Here is a 22918-nt window from a genome sequence, read left to right on the forward strand (position 1 = left end):
CAGACTGCTTCTGTATGAGGCTTTCCCAGCTTTTAGTTACAGGTAAAAATACTCAGTAGGTGACAAGAATACTTCAAAAAGCACCCCAGATGAAGTTGGGACAGCATGCGTTAAACAAACGTGGTTATCCAGTTGCAAGGAACAGGTATGCAGGAAAATACAAAAGCACAATTAAAACTTCCAGTCTCTTTTACAACACCCTGGCTGGATAGGCGTAAGTTAGTGTTTCTTAGCTTAATTACATTGCAGATGAACAATAACAGACCAGTATCAGGGATATACAAAGCATACACAAAAGAAACAGAAAGTCAAATGCATAATCTGACTAAACAAACTTTCCCTATACTTCCTGAAGCCAGCCCTGGCTTCTTTTGTCTTGTCCTGGATGAGAATCCAAGCCCCTGCAGTGCTATTTTCCAAGAACTGCAGTCATCCTTCTGCAGCCATACTCCATGGCCACATGTCCTGCTATCTGCATTCCCAGCCTGCTTCTTCTAACAAAGAAACTCTCCTTCCACCCAACGGCTCTCTAGGTCCTACCCACCTGGTGTGCTGATTGGCTGAACCAGCCTGTCAGTCATGACAGGGCTAACCTCCAGTTAACTTTTTAGGGGAGGGGTGACTGATCACTACAGAAGTAAAGATAAGAGAAAATACTATCTCTTAGGCTAGTTTCACATATTACTCCCTTGGAGTAATACGGGAGTTCAAACCACATGGTCATTTTCCTTTCAATTAGCCACAATATCCATGTGGTTCAAGTTGATTCTTATGCCAGGAAAACCCCTTAGTTTCCCTGATGTGGATAGGTTCAGATGAATAATCTGCTCTTATCCTATAGAGCAGATGATCTCTGAAGTCTGGAGCATGCATATTATCAAAACATCCTGTATAAACACTCTGAAAAGTGATTATAAGACCAGTCATATTCCATCCACAGTTAATAATTCTGTCTGTGTATAGGAAGTGCACTGTTTGGTCCCATTGTCACTTCTGAGTACCATGAAAGCCACTTCACAGGCCCTGGGAACTGGCATTCAAGCAACACGTGTCACAGACCACTGCACTTTCATTTGTAACTGATGAAGACCGTTTGAAGTGCAGCAGGCTGAGAGTTCAGAGTATGGCTACATGAAGAAAATAATGCAGACAGAAGGGAAATAATTCAAGTACAAATATATGTTAAATAGACAGTGTTCATGTATGCAACGAATACAAGCAGACAAAAGACAGTGGTTTGCTCTTCAGTGCCAAACTGTTCCCCCCCCACCCCCCGTAAGCAGCCTTTATACTTAGCACTATTGAACTATCACTTCACTGAACCCACTTAGTCTTAACACTCCTTTGCATTGAGGGTATAATACTAGCAATCTTTAGAATTATCTCCACACTTACCCTAAACCAACAAACTGTTGACACTGCAGTGAGTGTTAATGCCAATATCATACTTATCCCATACTGAAGATACCTTGTCCCCTCTATTGGGCTCTGCAAGCCCTGCACCCAGATGAGCACCATAGCAGTGAGCTAGGATTAGGGAAGTCTACTGGGAATCAGAAAAAACTTCTCACAATGCACAGTGCGGCCAGGAAGAGGGAAACCCCATTATGTGAGCAGCTGCACTCTCATTGACTCTGATTTTAACAGTAAATTAAAACTGTGCTATCAGCTATGGGGGTGGGGGGAGAGAAGGAGGAGAGCAAGTCTTGTGGTAGCAAGAATGAATTGTCCCCTTTGCTAAACAGCTAGGGTTGCCAACATTCCATTGCGACAATGAGGGACACAAGTTCCAAAATGAAGGACACAGGTTTGTGGGGGCTGCTGGGGGGGCTGGGAGGTGTATGCAGTGGTAATCAAGAGCCTGAGTATCATTGATGTATATGTAATTGAATTATATGCTATTGAATAAATGAGGGACAGATGAGGGACAAGTGCTATCCCTATAGGGACAAACATTTCATCCCTGAAATGAGGGACATCCTGTGGAATGAGGGACAGTTGTCAACCCTATAAACAGCATCCACTCTGATTTGTATTTGAATGAGATACTACATGTGAGCATTGTAAGCTATTCCCCTCAGGGTATGGGCCCGCTCTAGGAAGAAGAGCATCTGCATGCTTGCATGCAGGAGGTTCCAAGTTCCCTCCCTGGCATCTCCAAGATGGGGCTGAGAGAGACTCCTACCTGCAATCTTGGAGAAGCTGCTGCCAGTCTGTGTAGACAATACTGAGCTAGATGGATCAATGGTCTGACTCGGTATAGGGCAGCTTCCTGTGTTCCTAAGATGTTGAGCAGGAACAAGGACAGCAAGAGCAGAGAGGGGTCTGGAAGAAGTTCTTAGGATAACAACACATCATATTTAAAACAGGAAGAAATGCCAATGTATAACTTCCTTATGCTGGGCTACTTTGTATTGTCTGATAAAAATGACTACAGTATAGAGACTTTTTTAAAAAGCTTGCAACAGTTAAATTCTAACAATAACTGCTTCTGTGAAGATAATCCTCCTTCCACCCAGAAAGCACAATAATGGGTATCTTTATGCACTTTTGCAAGTACCAAAGATCAGTAGGTCTACATGATTCACTAAACTATTTCCTAGTTTATGGGGTCAAAAGTAACTCTAGTTTATTTTAGACATTGCGAAGATGATCTATGGACATTTTAGCAAGTGGGCAGATTTATCACATAGTAAACAAATTTCTGCAGTGAACCCTATGACCCTAGGAAAATCATTGGACCATTATGTCCTGTTGCATATGTTCTGGTTAATCTTTGTTAAATACTGTATAAGATTAAAAAAAGGAGGGCTGTGATTTGATAATAACTATGCAAAGCTGTACCTGGCAGTCTCTTCAAACTGAATGTCATCCACCGATGCTGTCACGCAGGAAATGCCAGCATGTTTTTCAGCTTAAAAAGAGAAAAGTGGGGGAGAAAGGAGGGTTATAAACACCAGGCACTTCTCTCTGTACACGCCTTTCTCTTTAAGAATGGTAGGTTTGATTATCTTCACATATTCCATATATAGCTGCACACCAGTCTCTTCACTGATTTACAGATGCGGGGCACCGACACACCCCTGTGCTTTCTGCCGCAGGCCTGTAACTTGGTCCAGCAGGACGCCCCCACCAGCGGTGAGTGGGAAGGCGCACGCTGAAGGCGCTGGCCAGGCAACTTCCTGGCTTTCCTGCCTCCTGCAGCCAGTCAGAAGTCACAGCAGAAGGCACAGGGTAGGGTGTTCAGCCCACTGGTGGGGACCGCCAGCAGGGTCTGCACAAGCCGCCAGGGGCCTGCAAACTGCGTAATGCAGATCACTGATCTGTTTTATGACATTTGGAATTGGAAAACCAGTGCCAACTGCAGTTTCCCAATGTGTCCAGGCAGCAAATCAGATCTATTTCAAAAGAAACACTCATATAAAAAAAGCTCTTCTTCCTAGGAAAGCAAAGTCAGTGATAACAGCTAACAAATATTGTAAATATAGATACTTTCATTCTGCTATGCAAGATGAAGGAAAATCTGCCATCTTTCCAGAGTTATAGACTTTTACTGCTACACCAGTAGTATTGTCATGTTATCCGTTCCATCCTGTAGTATAGAGTAAAGGCATGGCACCATTCTGGATAATATAAAAGAAGTTGGTTTGGGTTTTGTTTTGTTTTGGGTAATCTGTGGTAATTACGTAATTTTTTATTCTTGTGAGGATACCTACTTTTTGAAAAATGACTCAAAATATGGTTAGGAATGGATTGCTGCACAAAAGAAGCAACAAAATGGGATATAAAGTGGAGTAAGAATTTCAAAACAATGAAGAGAGCCACCATTACAAAGTGCAATTTTAGTAATTTTGACAAACTCCCCATTGATGTTAAAGAGAACAAAGAAACTACATGAAATTGAGGGCTAGATGGAATGGTACTGATGCGGAAGAGATAACTTCTGTACTACAGCAGTAATGCATAATTCATGTAGGCAGAGATGATAAATCTTTGCATTTATCAACTTTATAACTTTTGTTTTCCAGTCTTCTAAGTAGCTGAGAATACTGGGAGAAAGAAGATTCCTAGAAAGGAGACAGCACTGTTGCAAATCCTTCATAAGGTCCTCAAAGAGGGAAACTCCACCCCAAGCATGTTTCCATTTTAGCTAACTCCAGCTACATATTCTGCACTTCAGAATAAAAGTGTAAGCTGACTTCTTCTTTACTACCTCAGAGAAATGTTGTAACAATAAAGGTATGATGCAGGAGTTGTTGCCATACATAGATATCACAGAAGAGAGATAAGGAATGTGGCTGACATCCTGACTAAGGAAGTGCTTAGGAATGATGTCATACTAGTGAAAAGCTGTTGCGCTAGCTACTTGAGCTTGAGTGCAGATTAATGTGGCACTGCAAGTATGCCTGCTCAACAATGTGCAATTGCAACACTTCTCTTTTTTTTAACATGGAATTTTTGCAGAGTTACACAAATTATATAGATTTGAGTGCAGCGATGCAAGCTTTTTGCACCAGCACAACTTTGCTCATTGCGCAAACACACTATTAGTCTGGATGCCTGCCAATGTTTTTTGTGGCTTTTTTTTTTTTAAGATAGTAATATTTTTTAAAGATAGTAATAAGTAGGACACTTAACCTATAGGCTACTCAGTGGGATACATGCTCCAGGAAACCTTGCAGCCTTGAAATCAAACTCTATAAATAGCAAACTTCCATCTAAAAAACCCTACAATTAGATAGCATGCCACACAGAAACATATATCAACTTATCTTTTCAATGTCCATTACTATCTTCTAGTGAATACTTTTGGATTTGTAAATGAAGTTCATTAAAAAATTCAGCTCATCGTTTAAAAATATGGCTAAGAAGCTTACTTGTCCTGGATAATACATCAAAATAGTATTATAAGGCTGTAATTATATGAGCACATAATATTTACAAGTTTCTTTTTACACTTTTTCAGATTGCTCCATTAATTTTCATAAACGGAACCAGTTCAGACATCACACAGAACCATGGTTAAAGCTTGGCCCCATACAATGTCCCCCAACCTTGGGAGCACACACTTCTCCCTCCTCTGCCTACCCAAGCTTCAGAAGAATTCTACTTCTGATTTTGATGAGAAAGATACCAAAATTGATTGTGATGTCCAAACCAACAGATCTTGGTTTATTCTAACCAGTTTCCCTAAAATAAACTGAGATACAAAACACACCTCAAACTTTGAATTCATATTTCAGTTTATTTAGAGAAGTTGTTTAGACTTAATAAATATTAATAAATATTATCTTGTCCTTTGGTATTCCAGTACTGAATAAATAAAATAGTTTCTGTAATCCTAACTTTTAACTTACTTTTCTCCTTGTAGTCTATCTAGGGCAATCTGAAGGCCTAGATGATAAAACTGGAGTTTTGTTGTTATTTTGTTTTACTTTCAAACAGCTGCAGAGGTTCCAAATTTGACTGGAACAGTGGTGCTGGGAGAGAGGCATTTCACCCTTTCTCTCCATGTGTTTTTCTGATCTAAACTGCACTCCCTGCTGTTTTCCTGATCCCCAATTGCGATTAGCGGGTGGAGGATAAATTCACTTTTTTCTTCAATGCACTTGCCCTGACTTTCATTGTTCTCTATATAATTCTATCCATTTTCTATATCTATGTATACTTAGAACATGGTGACATTTAATGCGAGTCTATGTTAATAATAGGCTAATTATTGTACATACTAAAGCATTTGCATCCTGCAAGAAGAGATACATTACAGGCTGACACCGCAAATTCTCTCTTCCCAATCTGAGGCTGGTATGCAAAGGAAGTAGTTATTTCATGCTATTGTAGGTGTGGCTTGACTTGTTTTCTGCTATTATGAAACAGATTTTATATTGTGAGTTTCAGATGAGAGATGTGAAATTGTAAACAGAGGGAGGAGCCGGTTTGTGCAGTTGGTATACTCATCTTAAGTACTGAGAGATGCCTCAAGTTGAGCTACACCAGCGAAAAAGAAAGTAATGAGGGTATCATGATTCTAGTGTGCTTCTTAGTCAGAGATTAAAGTTAGGGACCAAAGTTTCAAATACAAATATATTCTCTACATATACATATGCAATATACTACAGGCATCTGTAAAACCCAATATGTAATTTTGCTTTCACATATGTAAGTCTGCTAAAAATATCACCCATCCAACCTACAATACAACCAACATTAGACACATATCTATTATAAAACTGTGTGTATAAACTTGATGGCCACATTACGATCAAACAATATTGCATCTAGTTAAAAAGCAGTTTCAGAGCAACAGATCACATGAGAGGAGATGGGGCATTTTCAGCTATTAGATTTCATCCAGATTGGTAGTTTATACAAGTGTATGTATTTAAAAGTTACTTTGCCAACTTCTAAAAAGTTGTTTTGAGAGCAAAATATTCCCTGGAACTTTAGAAAGAGTCTTTATAATCAGATGACAAGCAAACTAATAGTTATGCACTCATACCTGTCCTGCTCTTTTCCTTTATTATTTTGTTTTCTGTTGTGTGTCAGTTTAGGTAAGGAATTGGGACCCAGAGATCCTGTGCCTCTGTCTCCTTAAAGATAAAGGAAAGGTTGTGCCGTCCGTGAGTCAGTGTCGACTCCTGGCAACCACAGAGCCAGGTGTTTTTCTTGGTAGAATACAGGAGGGGTTTACCACTGCCATTTCCCGACGCAGTCTGAGATTGTGCCTTTCAGCACCTTCCTATATATAGTGATTCTCTATATCACTGCCGCCCGATATAGGAGTTTCCAATATTCTGGGAAACACACCAGCGGGGATTTGAACCAATAGCCTCCTGCTCTCTAGGCAGGTTGCTTCCCCGCTGCGCCATTAGGTGGCTTCTTTTCCCTCCTTAGGGTCTCCTTTAAAACAATTGTTGGGCAGCAGTTGTTCTTCCTCCAGGTAATGTTTCTGGTGGGGGATTGCTGTCTCTTGGCCACGCTCCCATGCCTCCAACAGGCAGAAGGAGGCTCCTATACGACATGACCTGCAGAAATCCACCAGGTGAAACTTTCTCCCAATTTCTCCCTCCTGTGTGTAGGTAAAAGCTGCCGTTCTGCTTGTGCCGTACACAGTTCTTGCAAAAACTGTGCGGTACAGGTACAGAAGTCCGACCTGGGGCGAGGTGGGAGTGCCTACTCAGTGTTGTACATTGGACGCCCACGTGAAGAAAAGGACTAGAGTTGGGATTGGTATCCGGCGGTGAAGTTTCCTCTAAAGTGCTCCTTGTGCGGCACGACCCCGAGAGCTTATTATGGGATAGATATGCGGGGCGGGGGAGGGGGCTTACCAGCCAGGCAAGCGGTGGTGTCGATCCATTTGAGGAGCTGCCCGGCGCTGAGCTCCCCGCGGTGGTTGGCGTGAGCGGGAAAGATGGTCTGGCACATGTGCACGTCGGCGCCCGCCATGGTGCCAGCAGCAGCCGCCCTTCTTTCGCCTCCTAGCTCGCCCGTGTTTGATGCGCCTTTTGGCAGGCCAGCCTAGTCATTTGTGTGCCTGCTTCCTCCCGCTGCTGCTGGGCTAATGTGGAATTAGCTACGGCGCCCGCGGGAAGCCAGTGCCGATCGGCAAACTAGCGCCCTCCTCCTTCACCCGCCGCCCTCTTACTCCAAGCGGTGTGTGCACGTGCCTCGACGCCACTTACAGAACAAGCGGCGCAGGCGAGGGGAGATTTCAGCCTTCAGTCTGGGGCAAGAAAGCCGAAAGGAGAGAGCAACCAGTGTGGTGGTTTGGTGGTTGACGCATTTCAAGTTTCACAACATGATAGAAAAAGACAATATTCAAAGTACTTTGTTGTTTACGCGACGCGCTTGTTCTTCAAATGATTCACTATCAATATCCAATCAACAGGAAAGATGTGCGCCGGCAAGAATATACAGGCAGCCTGCAGCGCAATCCTATGGCTATTTAGAACTCTCGCCCCAGGATGCGCAGAAAGAAGCGCAGAGGCATAAGCAGGGGGCGTGGCGGGGCGCTCGCTCTACAAGCATCAGCAAGAGTTGCCACTTGGAGAACGTAATTTGATGTGTCAGTTTTGCCATAGCAGTATTTTGCCAACTCCAACCAGGCTGCTACAATATAAAATGCAATTGCGTTTGTCTGGACTACGCTCAGTGTGGGGTCAAGGGTAAAAGGATGCCCCTGTGGTGCTGTTTTTAATTAAATAGCTAGCGCGTTTTAAAGCTATATATAGGGGACTATTGAGGAATAGCAAGGGAGAAGAAGAGTAAATAACTTGGGCATCCAAACACTGAGGCGAGCACCTTTTTCAAAGGGAGGGGCTCTGCATCATTTTCAAAGACACGTCAGACTGAAGAAGATAAAGTATCCAAAGCTGCATCCGTTGATGTGGTGGTGGTCGTGGTGGTGCCCCTCCCCCGCAAACGGTAGAAAGAAAGCCCTTAGCCTCTTTTCTACTGAGAGAGAGAGAGAGAGAGAGAGAGAGATGAAAATAAGTCTATTAAAAAGCAGTGGGGGCTTTTTGGAATAATGGGAGGAAAGGCTAATGGCAAACAGGTGCAATTGGGTTTTTAAAAGTCTATCTCAGAGGTGCTCTACTAAAGAAGTAAACCTTATAGAGGAGTAATCAGTGGCTGCCAAACTGCCATAATGCCATAATCAGTGGCTGCCAAACTGCTTGAACCCAGGAATCGTCCTGCACACAATCTGCCTACACCTTTGTTCTGATTGGGCAGAAGAGCCCCTCCCTCTCCTTTGTCCGCTGAGGCTGCATCCCAGCAAGCTCCATAGTAGCACTCGTATTGCCAGAATGGGCAAAAGAGCAGCAGATCACATGGGCATAGCAAGATTGGAGTGGGCCCAGAGACAAGACTTTAAAATGCCACCCCCCCTCACTGAAGCTCAGCTCATGAAGTAAAGAAATCTTAAATGAGGCTGTATAGTGGTAACAAAAAGCATAGTTTTATATAGATCTCCTCTATATGCCACAATAGAACATCATCCTAAATTATTTTTTAAAAGGTTTTGTAAATTGTGGACGAGGCAAGTCATTTAATGGTACTAGAGAAAGACATGCTGTTCTGGTAGCTCCAGGTCTTAACACTCACATCAGTTTCGGAGGATGAATACAACTGAAGGAAGCCCGAGCTGGGGGAGTCAGTCATGTGACTTGCCTCTGGGGACCCCCCAAGGCAGTGGGCCCCCAGACAACTGTCTCCCCTTGCCCTATTATAGTTACTCCCCTGGCACGTCAGGAGGGCAGTATCCATTGACCACAATCTTCAAGGGGGCGTTTAAACCCTTCTCCTCACAACACTTGTGCCACCACCCTCGCAAGAGCCCCGCAACCAGACAGTCTTGCACAAACACAATTACTGATAATGGGGTGGGGTTGGAGAAACATTTTGATCCCCCAGGAAGGGATCATGATGACTTCCTAGGAGGGAATATGTATGTATTTTTATGTTTGTTTCTATGCTGCCTGATATAGAAATCTCCAGGCACTGTACAAGTTAAAATATAAATATTAAAACAATATTTATATTTAAAATTCATAAAATAGGTAAAATATCTAGAGTAAAGACATATTAAAATTAAAATTAAAAACCTGGGGAAAGAGGTACATCTTCAGGGTCCTCCTAAAAGCAAAGAGAGAAGGAGATGCTCTTATTTAAGCATATCCCAAAGCCCTAGGGCAGCCAAAGAGAAGGCCCGGTCACAGGTCATCACTAAATGAGCCAACTGCAACTGTAACTGGACCTCTCCAGATGATAGGTGTCAGGGTTCACAACAGAGAAGGTGCTCTCTTAAGTACCCTGGACCCAAGCTGTTGAGGGCTTAATAGGTAATAACTAGCACTTTGTATTTCATTCAGAAACATATCGGCAACCAGTGCAGTTCTTTCAAAATCGGTGTTATATGATCCCTTCGGGTAAAGCCAGAGATCAATCTGGCTGCTGCATTCTGTACCAGTTGTAGTTTCCAAACTATGTACAAAGACAGCCCCACATAGCGTGCATTACAGTAGTCAAGCCTAGAAGTGACCAGCACATGTACCACTATTTTAAGGTCATTTATCTCCAGAAATTGACTTATCTAGTGTATCAGCTGAAGCTGATAAAAAGCACTTCTGGCTACTGCATCAGCTTGAGAAACCAGGGAGAGTTTAGGATCCAGGAGCACTCCCAGACTACATACCTGATCTTTCAGGGGGAGTGTAACCCCATCCAGAACAGGCAGTCAAAACCATCTCTTGGGTCCCAACCCCCTATGGACAGTACTTCCATCTTACTTGGATTCAACTTCAGCCTGTTACCCCTCAACCAGCCCATTATTGCATCCAGGCAGGCATTTAGGGAGGTCAAGTCATTTCCTGATGAAGTTGGTATGGAGAAATAGATCTTGGTGTCATCAGCATATTGATAATATCCCAGATCACACCTTCTGATGATCTCTCCCAGTGATTTCATGTAGATGAAAAGCCAGTGGCTTTTTAACATGTAGATGTTAAAAAGCATTGGAGACAGTACCTTGTGGAACTCCACTCTTTAGCAGTCTCCAAGCCAAGTGACATCATCTGGAATCTGCCAGAGAAGTAGGAATGAAACCACTGTAGAACAGTACCACCCAATCCTACTTCCTTCAACCGACCCAGCGGGATACCATGGCCGATGGTATCAAAAGCTGCTGGAGATCCAGAAGAATCAGCTGAGCCACACTCCCTCTATTGATAGCCAATTGGAGATCACCCATCAGGTTGATCAAGGGCAGGCAAAAGATCCAGGGGTCTGTGACAAAGGATGCTCCTGGGATGGCAGACCCAGTCAAAGCGGTCCAGGAAACCGCAACACACTCCTGCTCCCATGTTGGCTTGCCAGCCAGGGATTAAACCTCTCATGAGAGGGCCAGTCTACTGTGGAGGACCAGAGACTCCAAGTCTCCAAAGGACTGTGCCCTTATGAGTTAGGCCATCATAACACACCCTTATGAGTTAGACGGTAGACCATCATCCCCAAGTATATTTGTTTAAAAAGAGAATTCATGCTCCTTGCCTTCTCCTCAACTCTCAAACCCTGCCAACTCCCAAGGAGTCTGGGCCACTCAATTTATCCGGCTGTTTCCCTATGGGCTCATTCTGGCAAGATCAGGGATAAAGGTTCCCTCTAAGGCAAGTTTTTGATGTCCACAAGTTTTTTTATGTCCACTCGGTTAATTTTAGATCCCGCTCAAGCGGAATCAGGAAGGTCACATTTTGAATGCAAATGTACACACACTGCCTTGATACCGCCACACAGAACAAAACTCATTCCGCATATAGATAAACAAGTATGTTTGTTTGTTTTGTTTGTTTGTTTGTTTGATTGATTTATATACCGCCCTTCCACAATGGCTCAGGGCAGTTTACAACAGGATAAAAACAATTAAAACCAGTTAACAATTAAAATATAAATTTGCCTTATACCAAGTCAGAACATTGGTCCATATAGCTCAGTAGTGTCTATACTGGCAGCAGCTCTTCAAGGTTTTCAGGAAGGAGCCTTGCTCAACCCCACCACATGTTCAGAGACTGAACATTCTGTGTGCAAAGCAGATGCTCTACTATTGAGCTACATCCCATCCCTTTTAGTGATAATTACAAGTATTCAATGAACCATTACCAGAGGGTTCACCACTGTAACATGTCTTGGGTTGTAACATAGGTATTCATATGTTTAATTGTATTTATAATCCACCTTGAGTGTTTTGACTGCAAAATATACTTCGCTGAAATAAAAATTGTTTAGAGTTTTTGACAAAATATTAATAACATGATTCTGGCTTCAGAATGTTGACATTTATATGGGCTTCATGATCACCATCAAAACAAAGCAACAAGTAACAATGCCAAGCAAGTAACTTTTCACCCTCCATGGAAAGTATGCAAAAAATCTTGCTCCATTGTAGATGCATCCTGGGAGGAGGACATCTCTAGCAGTCATGACACTGAACTTAACACTGAGCTTACTTCAGTACTTTGTTGCTTAAGTGAACAATTAAGTTCTCTGACTTATTGCACTTTGGCTCTTTGAGCCAATCACTGAAGTGATAGCACACCAGTCTATCCTTTAGAAGGTTGGTTCCAACAGCTTTAGCAAATTGCTGCATAATGACATGCATATAAACTATGCACAAGGCGGCTTGCCTTCTCAGTTGTCTGGCCTTTTACTTCAGGAATGTTATAACTCAAAAGTGGAGTCTCAAACTAAACAGAATATTTGATATTTTAGAAGTTAAATATGTTCCAGTTCAGCTATAATCACACATGACTGTCCAAATATACAGAGTTGCACTTATATACCTTACATTTATCCCAGAATGCTCATTATGATTCTTCTTGCATGCTGAAGCTGCATCTAAACTGAGTTTGACCCAGCTGACCAGAGCTTCTGCCCATAGTGTAGCTGCTGTTTGCTATAAGATTAGAAGCTGCAAAGCTGTTGGCATCCCAGAGCAATGTAAAGTCTAAATCTGCTCACGTACGAGCCTTCTTGAATTCCCTGGAGCAGTATGTGCTCTGGCTGGATAATGAGTTCTCTTTTAGGCAGCATAGAGGGATTCTAGAATTAAAAAGGAAAAGGAAAAACACAGCCTTTCTAGTTACTTCTGCAGAGGGAAGGCTGCTATTTTTAAGGAGAGTCTCAAACTTCTCTGCAGTGCCTAGCTTCTAGGAAGGAGGATTGCTTTTGTATTGTGTAGAAAATTCAGATTATTAGCCAAGGTTGTAGGGGACAACTTAAAGATCTATGTTTGTTGTGTACCTGTAGCTGCTGAACTTTTCGTTTATTTTATAAACCATAGACAAAATTGATACAACAACATCAACTAATACAAGACCAGAAAGATTGAGATAGTTTGTATTGTATGCTTCCTTGGTATTGTATGTAATGAATGCTCATTCGTAATTTATACCTAATACTCTTAAGTAAATTATGTTATAATGGTGTGCATTGGTTTGGTATTTGTTTTGTTGGAATTGTGGTGTTTTAAGATATGCAGGTTTTTTAAATGTATTTTGTTATCAGCTGTTAATTTTGTATTACACACAAAATTCATAAATACGATCTAAAAATAGTATGGAATATGTAGGAGAGAAAAGAAGAAAGTCTGTTGAATACAAGTGAAACATCTAAATACATCCATGTGTTTTATCAGTGATTGCCATAGAGCCCATTATGCATTACTCATGAAGTCATACATATGTTAGAGTACTGCATGCAACTTTATTCTTTGCAAACTGTCTATTCTAGGTTTTTGTATATTCAGAATACACAGGTCAAAGGCAAACTATTCGCTTGTTTTGATGAACAGGTGGCTCTTGTTATCTGTGGCCCTGGTACCTGTGGTTTCGTGTATCTGTGGTCAGGCAATATAGACCTGATGTAGTTATTTGTGGTACAGCGGTTTCATGTATCCGCGGTTTTCGGAACATGGTTCCATCCATGGTCATGCTTTTCCTGCACATACTTGTGGGTTGTGAGAGGGGTTTGGAGGACGCTGAAGAAAGTTTTAAGCATTATTAATACTAAAGTAGGATATCTAGGACAATTATGGTGCTGAATCTGTCATCCTTCTGAATTCTGTCATCCTTCTGAATTCTGTGCACTCCTTCCCACTAACAGCACATAGATCCTCTTGTCCTTAGGTAATCTGTGAAGATCTGCCTTCACCCTTACCTGCTTGCTTCCTGCAGCACACCTGTCCCACTTCTGGGTCTTTATGAGCAGTTCACCACCAACCTGCTCCTCTTTCTTCTCAGATGTCTGCTATGTGGATATTAACATTCCTTAAACTTCACCATGGATCCAGAGCAAGTGTTGGGAGACAGAAGAGTAATAGTAAAAAAACCAAGCAATAGTTTTCACACTAAGGTCTATCTATGGCAGCATGTTATCTTCACTGAGTGATTTTTTAGGCATCCCCATGGATGATGATGCCTAAAGAACATGGGGAGATAGGGTTGCCAATTGTGACTGAAGCTCTTCCTGGAGATTTCTCCTTCTCCCCAATAGTTTTCACAATATCAAGCCATTTAAGTCTCTAGGACTGCTTTCAGTAATCACCTGGAGATTGATGTCGATCTCTAGGCACTCCAGACTAATCTTGAAGGGTTGGCAACACTATGGTGAGGTGACTTGAAACATGCCCCCAAAAATAAAAATGAAAAGTGCTTTAGAATTTCAGTTTAAAATATGCATTTGTAAGTGAAGAAGATATTTAAAAAGATTCGAGTGATGCAAATATCAAAATCTGCAAGTGATTTTACTTTCACACTCAGTGCTGTTGTATCTAAATTCCTTTGTAGTTAGAGGTCAACTCTTTCTTCCCTATTCTTGGTTTTCCTGAACAAACGCCTAGCATTCTTCAAAGCTCTCAGAAATCACAGAATTTTGACTAGAAAACTCATGACATTGCACTTCTCTTCCTTTGCACTTATGTATGCATATGCACACAACATGCTATCTGATAGATAAAATTAAATAAGGTGTACAACATCTTGTCAGCTGAATGCCTGGCTGTTCAAAGAACCCAGCCTCATTTCAGAGGCTAATTTCCAAAGAACAGCCCAAACTAGTTATTCATGTCCAAGGTCTTATTCTCAAAAGCAGCTTCTTGTGACGCATGTCAAAACTGCTTTTGTAATAGGGGATTTTCAAAAGAAGTTTGTTGTATGGTATGGAATCTGATGTTCAAAGGTAAAAAGAGACTTACTGGGCATACTGAAGCCCTTGGGTGCACCTGTGGTCACTGAAGCCAGAATTCTTAAAGTCACTCAAGAATTGTTTTAAGAGTGAGTAAAGTTATCCACGGTAGTTCTGAATCATTATAAGGACATAGCTTTTAAAGTACAACTTATTTTTGTAAAATGAAACTTTATTCTAAAATGTATCCAAAATTGCAAGACACAACACCATTAAAACAGATAAATACATATTTATGTACAGAGAGCATCAAAACACAAAACAATTGTTAATATAATTTTATACCATTTTAATGAGTTTCCATCAACAAAATTTTACAATTTAAAGAAGACTTTTCAGTTGCAAAACAGTTTTAAAATCATATGTATAAATTATGTCTACTACAACTCCAATACAGGTAAAGTAAAATACAAAAATAACCAATACTGAAATTCAAATACAAAACCCCAAATAATGTTGCACAGGTACATATGTACATTTGATGATTTCATGCAGTTACACAGTGCAACAAATTAACTGCTTAGTTTAAACCTATCACAAAATGGAACAACCATATCTGCAAGCAGAAGAAAATATATTTTTGTAATAAATCATAGTGCATTTAGAAGTTAAACTTTATAAAATGATTGCTGAGTGATTTCTAAAACTCCCCAGTTTGTTCTCACATTCCACTTAATTCTAAATTACACTTCCATTAAATAAAAATTTAAAGATCCGTTTACAAGATTTGATGCCAAAACGTTTTTGCCTTTCACTTCTGGTCTTCAGTTTTGATATCAAATCTATTTGCAAGGTATTTGTATCATTTCCTTGTTTTCAAATAAAATGTTTATGCTATATTAGATAATAAAAGTATTAAGGGTACAGTAGGTGGAATTTAAAGAGATACCTCGCTTCAAAAAAGACACCAGACTTGTGGTTATTACGTGCATATGTGCATCCAAGCACCCATACACACAAACTAGAACCATTTTTACACCTAATGTTCCCAACCTAACTGCCTTGATTGCACGAACACAAGTTATCATCTCAAAGGAATTTATGGCTTGAATGACATTTCAGACAATTAGGCAGGCAGGTGCAAAGTAGGTTATTTCTTGTTTGGTTGCTTTACACAAAGTGAAGGTCACTTTGTAGAAAATTCATGTTCAAGAAACTGTGCAGTAAAATATTGAATAGGCCCAAAAAATGTTAAACAGCCAAAGACTATTTTATTAAAAAGGGTTATATGTTAAGATTCCTCCACCTAGCTGTCATCTTTTAGCTTAGCTGCTGTTTGGTTTACTCCAATCCAAGTGTGTAGATTCCATTGGGATTCATGCTTCATCAAAGATCAGATGACACTTTGAAAAGATGCATTTACACAGTGTGACATTTCTATCATGGAATACACACACACACACACAGAGAGACTTTTTTTTCCTCATCTTAAGTCAGTGAAACACTACCTGTCTTTCATTGCTTAACATACATACCAAGAAATAATAAGGAAACTTTAAACAATTTATACCAATAGGTGCACAATGGAAACAGAACAGTATGTATGTGTGTAACAATGAAATACATTGTATCGCAACAGTGTTTCATATTGTTCTGTACATGAGGTCACTTGGACAAAGTTTACTGGAAAACAAGTAGGCCAATTTTTGTATGCAGTTTATAGTTTTATGGCACTTTTAAGAGGGAACTAGTACTCCTACTGGGATGCAGAATGAGATGTCAGCTGTATTCATATTCAAGAACGTTTTTCAAATAAAGGGAGGATATAAAAGGGAACATTTGGATATTAATCAATTTGTTAAGAGGCACAGGAAAAGAAGAGTTATAGGTCAACACTTAGTGTAAACTGTAAATAATTCTGACCACATTTATAAGACATGTCCCAAATTGCCTTAAACCAGCCATATAAAAAAACAAAACAAAACACAGTAGGCACACTGAAAATTAACTGCTAAAAACAAATAGTTGCTAACTAGATTATTCAGTTTTGCACCACTCTGCAAAACTGTTTTGTTATCAATTGGGCAATAAAGCACAATAAATCTTGTGTGTTTCCCAAAACAACTGGTACTGTATAGTTCACACTAAAAATATAGAGTTTTGTTGTTGCCAAAAAGCATTCAAATCTTAGTTCAGTAAGTGATGTCTATAGATACCAGATGAGTAAAAGAAAGCTACATCTGGGTTTTGAAGAGGTAAATCAAATTGAAGGTTGCAAATCCTTGATGATGAGAAATTAGCATCATGGACATGGGGCTGGGAATTTTGCTACATTTACAATTGCTTGGACTCAGTACTCACATTTCTCATATGGTATAGGACTTTGCATAGTCCTGTTTCTTTCCACATTGGTGGGGAAACCAAGGAACCCTAGATCATTCAATAACTGCAGAAAGAGTTTTCCCTGCTGCTCTAGGGCCTCTGTTTAACTGGGGTGGGAAAGGAATGGCACAGTTACATGAGTGTCAGACTCAAGTGTATCAACAAGGAGCCTCACAAATACTGAAAACTAATGACAGATGAAGGAGTAGTCAATTTGGTAGGTTAACAGCAATAACTGAATATGATGATGGTGCAGTTCTTATGATGCAACTGGAGTGGAGACAGCAGGACTATCAGAGCAGCTCTATAATTCTTCCTCAGAGATGTTATACTTTAAACACAGGGTCACCCCCAGTTCCATTTATCAATGGTATCCTGGAATTACTGTTCTCCAGACTTACTTTAGGGGCTGCTTAATCACAGTGGCTGACATCCTAACAAAGCACTTGTGAAAGAATGTTGTGCTAGCTACTTGCACTAAGTCTGGAGCTTGCAGCCTAGTGTTGCACTACAAGCATGCTTGTGCTTGCAAAACAGCTGCACAATCTGTGGCATGCCTCATTGGTTTTAAAAGGCACATTTGCACTATAGCACTCTTGTGCAAAAGTGCAATAGAGCAAATTTCCCCCTTTTTAGCACAATGATGTTATAATCTTGTGCTAGTGCAAACCTTGCTCATTATGCAAGTGCTTAGACAGGATGCCAGCCAGAGTGTCTAAAACTGTGCTCTACTTTTCAGGGGAATAATAATACCAGATGGGGGATGTACATTGCTTCATACACTACTGCACGGCAGATTAATATGTAAATAGTAGATTTTAATTGCATTTGATCTTTTTTCTAATATAGAATCTAACTCTTTCAAGCAACTATATTTAGAAATTCCACTCAACTCTTAAGGTAGGCTTCCAAGTGTTTGGATCAAGGTGTATGTTCTTCATGTGGAACGGGCATGGTTGTAAAATGAAGTATTACCTAAATATTTCAACATCTTTTTAATGAGTTATCTCAGATCACCAGGGATCTGGTACCCTGTAATTGTGGTATTGCAGACCACAATATTTGCTTTGTTAAGCTATCAAATGTATTTAAATTTATTTAAAGTATTAAAGTGTGCCTTAGTATTTCTAAGTAGGTTCAACCTAACTTGAGTTGAGGCCCCACTGCTTGTCAAACATGCTTAGGACTGCAAAAATCTCGTTTAAATCATATTCAAGTAAAGAATATTCTCTCTCTATCTGTTCAAATTGTACTTACCCAGCATATATGGCATCTGACTACTAAGGACTCTGGTTAACCTGATAGTGCATAGCTATCAGGAACATGCTCATCCCTTCAGCAAGTGTGTCAGACTGATTCAGGTCTGATGAACCAAGAATGCTGCTGTTACTCTGAAAGCAAGCATAGAACAGCATGGTATTTTTGCCCTTCAACTCACCTGAAATCTGACTTTTTAATCAAGAGCTGAATTCCACTGGAAGTGAAGAACATTCTGTGGATGCATATGTATTGCTGCTGGTTTTTGGGCCTCAGCAGATTGCCTTGCTACGGATATCGCTCAAGAGGTTATTTGTAGAGACTCATTTAGACACTCGGGCAAGAGATGGATACTGAACCTATGTTTCAGAATAGTTTTCCTTCAACCAAACATGACATTTGAGAGACTAATTTTAGGAAGATTTGTATTCTCAGTGGCACTAGGGTAGAACGGAGTGCTCCTTTCCACTATGTCCCAGTATTTGGGATAAAGTAGTACGGAATTAGGGTAACTTTTGGAAAATGCACAAGACTGTTACCTCTTTAACTTTGTATAGAAATTGATTGGGTTTACTGTAATGCTTTCTTCCTCAATATTGATTTTTGGTGCTTGCTTTGAGCATTCTATTTAGATACTGCATGTGGGACTTCACAGAAGCCCCAAGAAAAACACTGCAGTGTTGTTTAAAGGTAACCTGGGAAGGGCCTTCAATAATTTGACATTTTGTGATGAAAGAAGTTCAAAATGGGGTTCCCCTCCTGGGTGGAGTGTGGATTTTTAACTTCACAACTAATTCACATCTAGGTGTACCAGTCTTCTGTATCTTAAACAGTTAATTTTCCTTTAGATGCATACATACCAAAAATAAAGATATTTAAGTTACAATGCAGTTGAATCTTACTTGTTAAAATCTGCAAGTTTCTACATGAATTGGATTGGTATGTAATATTACATTGGAGTTTGTGTTGTTGCCAATGATTGCTGCATGGGCTATATGAAATAAATTTTGAAACCACTAGGCGTGCTTTACAACTGTTTAACCATATAGGAACTGTAACGTTTGATGACAGAACAGGTACTACGTATATAATACATATGGCTATACAGTCAAAAACGGTTCCCGTTTTGAAACAAGATTTGACAGTAGTAATATGTGGTGACAAGTTTTCTTACTCAAAACCTACAATAATTTACAGCATATCCATAGTTATGGATGTTTATAATACCAGTAATAAAAAGAAAAAATACATTTTCTACATAGAATACCTTGGGCAAATGTTAACAAGTTGACAATTGTTTACTGATGCACTAGACAATTGAAACAAACATAACCCATCAGGTGTCAATCTCTCTGTTTTCCTACCAAAAATAAAAAGGGGGGGGGGAGGAAAAAATACATTTTCAAGGCAGAAAAGAACTCTTTTGTCTTAATGTTAGGCACTATAAAAAAAGCAGATGCCGCAATAAATTATTTTCAAGGGAGTACTTGTCACAAGAAATAAAATAATAAGTGAACTAATTAAAATTTAATTGTACCTTTACCAAAATTTCTTAAGGGCCTCTGTTTTCTTAAAGAAGGTATTATTGAATTACATATAGCAGAGAAGATATATTTATCTTTTGTAGTTTTATACCATTCTTTAAGGCTTTGATTTGGTTTTGGTTCCTAATTTCTCACTACACATATTAACATCAACAACAGAAAAAACAACTGGAAGATATTTTTATGAGTAGCTTTTGGAAGGATTCTACTATCAATTTTGAAAATTTAAAAATACAACTATACAAGTGTTTGGATTTCTTAAAACATTTTAATATCAATGTATTTTGTTATATCTTTCCACACCAGATTCATAAAACCACTTTTCCCTATCTAAAAGACTATTGACATGGGAGAGGACTCTAAAAGTGCAAAGCAGAGCCCACTCCAAACATCTACTGGATGCAAGAATTCTGTAACCTCACCACAGCCAATTGCACTGAAGACTCAGGAATTTACATAAAAAGGTAGTTTTGTATGTGGACCAGAGTGTTGTCTAAAGTCAAGAATTCTCAGATGCTTTCCTGGTTTAAGCTTATGACAAACAGTATGGTATGTGAACATGGCAAATCTCATAAATGCAGGGACTCTTCATAGACACTAGGAAACATGGGCTCCGATTATACTTCTAAATCAAGCACATCTTCTTGGATTAACAGCTTGTTGGTATCTGTTTCACTGTGGCTTTCCTATTGACAATATTTACTTTCTGCATAAGGACAGTTTAAATTCTGAACTTTTGTAATTTTCTTTCCCCCTCTTTGTGTGCCAAACAGCAATTTTCAGGCTGTTGCCTGCTTGAATGATTGTACTTTAGCAAGTTGTTAAGTAATCTTCAAATGAACTTTGCACTGAACAAGATGAAACCCAACAGCATGGTGAAATCATAACTAAAGTGACCGTTTTATTTGTAGATGGAACACAGTAACTTTTATGAATTTTGTAGCAATTGCCTGCAGTCCTGGTATAAAACCTCTGTGATGTATTAGGATATAAGGGATAGACACACATGCATGATGATGGAAAGAAAATAATAATGGCCTTTTGTCCTCTAAATCACACATAGGGCACTAATATGCACAATCAACAGCATAACATCAAACTTAAGGAGTTTCTCAGTGGGTACTATTATAGACCCTTAGGAAAACCCCAGCAAACATGTGAATGGCACATTTCAATATGCATTTCTATGTCCATGCTTTGTATGGCAATCATGTTTGCTGCATGTAAACCAGTGTTTCATGCAGCATGTAAGCTGTGGAACTGCCTTTACTGCAGTCCAATGAGTGTGGGCCCTTTCTGCATGATCTAGGAGTATCCCAAATGCGTTTCACACTGGGCAACCCTATCATATATCCCTTTTAAGGAAAAAGAGCATATCTTTCCCATACATTAAAAGGGGCAGGGAAGAAAACAGATTTGTTGTAGTGATAGCTGTACTTCCGATTTCACATGCATTTTAGAAAAAGCTTCTGGATAGGTGTGCACCACAGCGCAGGGAGAAGGAAACAAGCTGCCACTAGAGAATTCCGCCCCCCCCCCCAAAAAAAAATCTTCAACCAACAGCTCACAAAATAGACATTAGGGAGTGGGAAGAGTGTTGTTGCTTACTAAATTATCTGGCAAGTATTTTTCTGATGCGACTTGTGACATTCTCACCACAGCAGAAATGCATGTGGTATCTAGGTCAAAAGTGGAACTTTTCTTAGTAGAAGATCTTGTGCTTTGAGTGTTAGGAGTTGCAGTCTTGAGGCATAGCGTGTCAAATGGCATGTCAAATGGAGACTCATGAATGATGTGTCAAAGAACATTGAGATATTAGTAAAAAAATAAATAAATTCTACCAGTCTTGCTCCTTCCTCCACAGAAACTTGACAAGGACAACAAAAAACCAAAAGATTCACCACCCTGGTGTAAAACACAGGGTGACTATTATCTCACCACCTGTGAGCCTTCCCTAGCATTTGGCTGAACTACTATGAGATCAAAGCCCGGAGAGGAGTTTGGAAAACAGAAAAGAAAGAGGCGAGACTAGCAGGGAGGAACTGAAAGGAAGCAAGGGTATTACACCAAGATAATAAATGGGCAGAAGAGCATAAGAGAAGTGCATGAAGCAGTAGACAGAAATGGCTGGTGGGGGAATGATCAAAAGGGGAAATGGATGGAGCAAACTAAGTATAGGTGCCAAGGAAAAGATGACCAGAGAAGATATGGTGCTCAAAAAAGCTGGAATTTGATGTGGAAGTGGCTGAAAATCTGTTTTGCTATGAGCCAGAGGCGCTCTTACCCCTGGACTTCCAGGCTGATGTCCTGGGGGGCCTCCACACCTCCCCCGCAATCCTTCTTGGTCTATCCTGGGAGGTGCTGGCCCACTGTGGAGCCAAGCAGCCAAGTGTGATCTCTTCTTTAAAGACAGAGGGAAAGTGGGGCAAGAAATATGTGGGGTGGGAATATGTTAAGTTGTGTGTTAAAATGTTTCTGCTAATGCATGTTTGCATAAATATACCTGTTTTCTGTACTTACATTATTGTGAGTTCAGTTGCTGTTTGTGCCCTCAAAAACCCACGTGTTAAAAATACCGTGTGTGTTATGGGGTGTTTGTGTGTGGAGAGAGAGCTCCAAAGGCCTTTAGGTCCAGGCCCCAAAATGACCTAGGTGTACCTCTTCTGTGAGCTATCCTCATCCCAGGCAATGGCTGTACTGTACTGAATTGTGTGAAAAGGTACTGTAAAGCACTTTTTAACACAATAAAGTAATGTAATGCAATTCACTCCCACAAGATGTGGGGATGGTGACTGATTAAAGATGAGATTAGACAATTTCATGGAGGATGATCGCTATTAGCCATTATAGCTAAATGGAGCCTTATGCAATATGCTTCTGAAGACCAGGTACTGAGAACAGATGCAGAAGGATGTTGCCTTCATGCCCTGCTAATGGGCTTCCTGGAAGCATCAGACTGGCCGTTGCTGGAAACAGGAGGCTAGACCAGAAAGGCCCTTGGTACAATCCAACAGAGCTCTTATATTTTAATGTTGCGGAAATGAACTACTGTGAGTAGG

The 22918-nt window shown here is 40.3% G+C and overlaps 1 protein-coding gene across 5 annotated transcripts in view; it reads right to left on the reverse strand.

Annotated features, from left to right (window-relative positions):
• Positions 1-7650, reverse strand: part of ACOT12 (acyl-CoA thioesterase 12) — a 67270-nt gene extending 59620 nt beyond the window's left edge. For 2 of the 5 annotated variants that reach the window (XM_053299795.1, XM_053299793.1), the window contains exons 1-2: positions 7329-7648; positions 2845-2914 (exon numbers count right to left, since the gene is read on the reverse strand). In XM_053299795.1, the coding sequence (XP_053155770.1) occupies positions 2845-2914; positions 7329-7446 (188 nt within the window). In that variant the 5' untranslated portion in view covers positions 7447-7648. Of the gene's footprint in view, positions 1-2185; positions 2338-2844; positions 2915-7328 lie in introns of all 5 variants that reach the window. The other 3 variants (XM_053299794.1, XM_053299797.1, XM_053299796.1) reach the window with 3 other exon arrangements.
• Between the last annotated feature and the right edge of the window lie 15268 nt (positions 7651-22918).

This window comes from Hemicordylus capensis, chromosome 2 (assembly GCF_027244095.1).
Source record: "Hemicordylus capensis ecotype Gifberg chromosome 2, rHemCap1.1.pri, whole genome shotgun sequence".
Lineage (NCBI taxonomy): Eukaryota > Metazoa > Chordata > Lepidosauria > Squamata > Cordylidae > Hemicordylus > Hemicordylus capensis.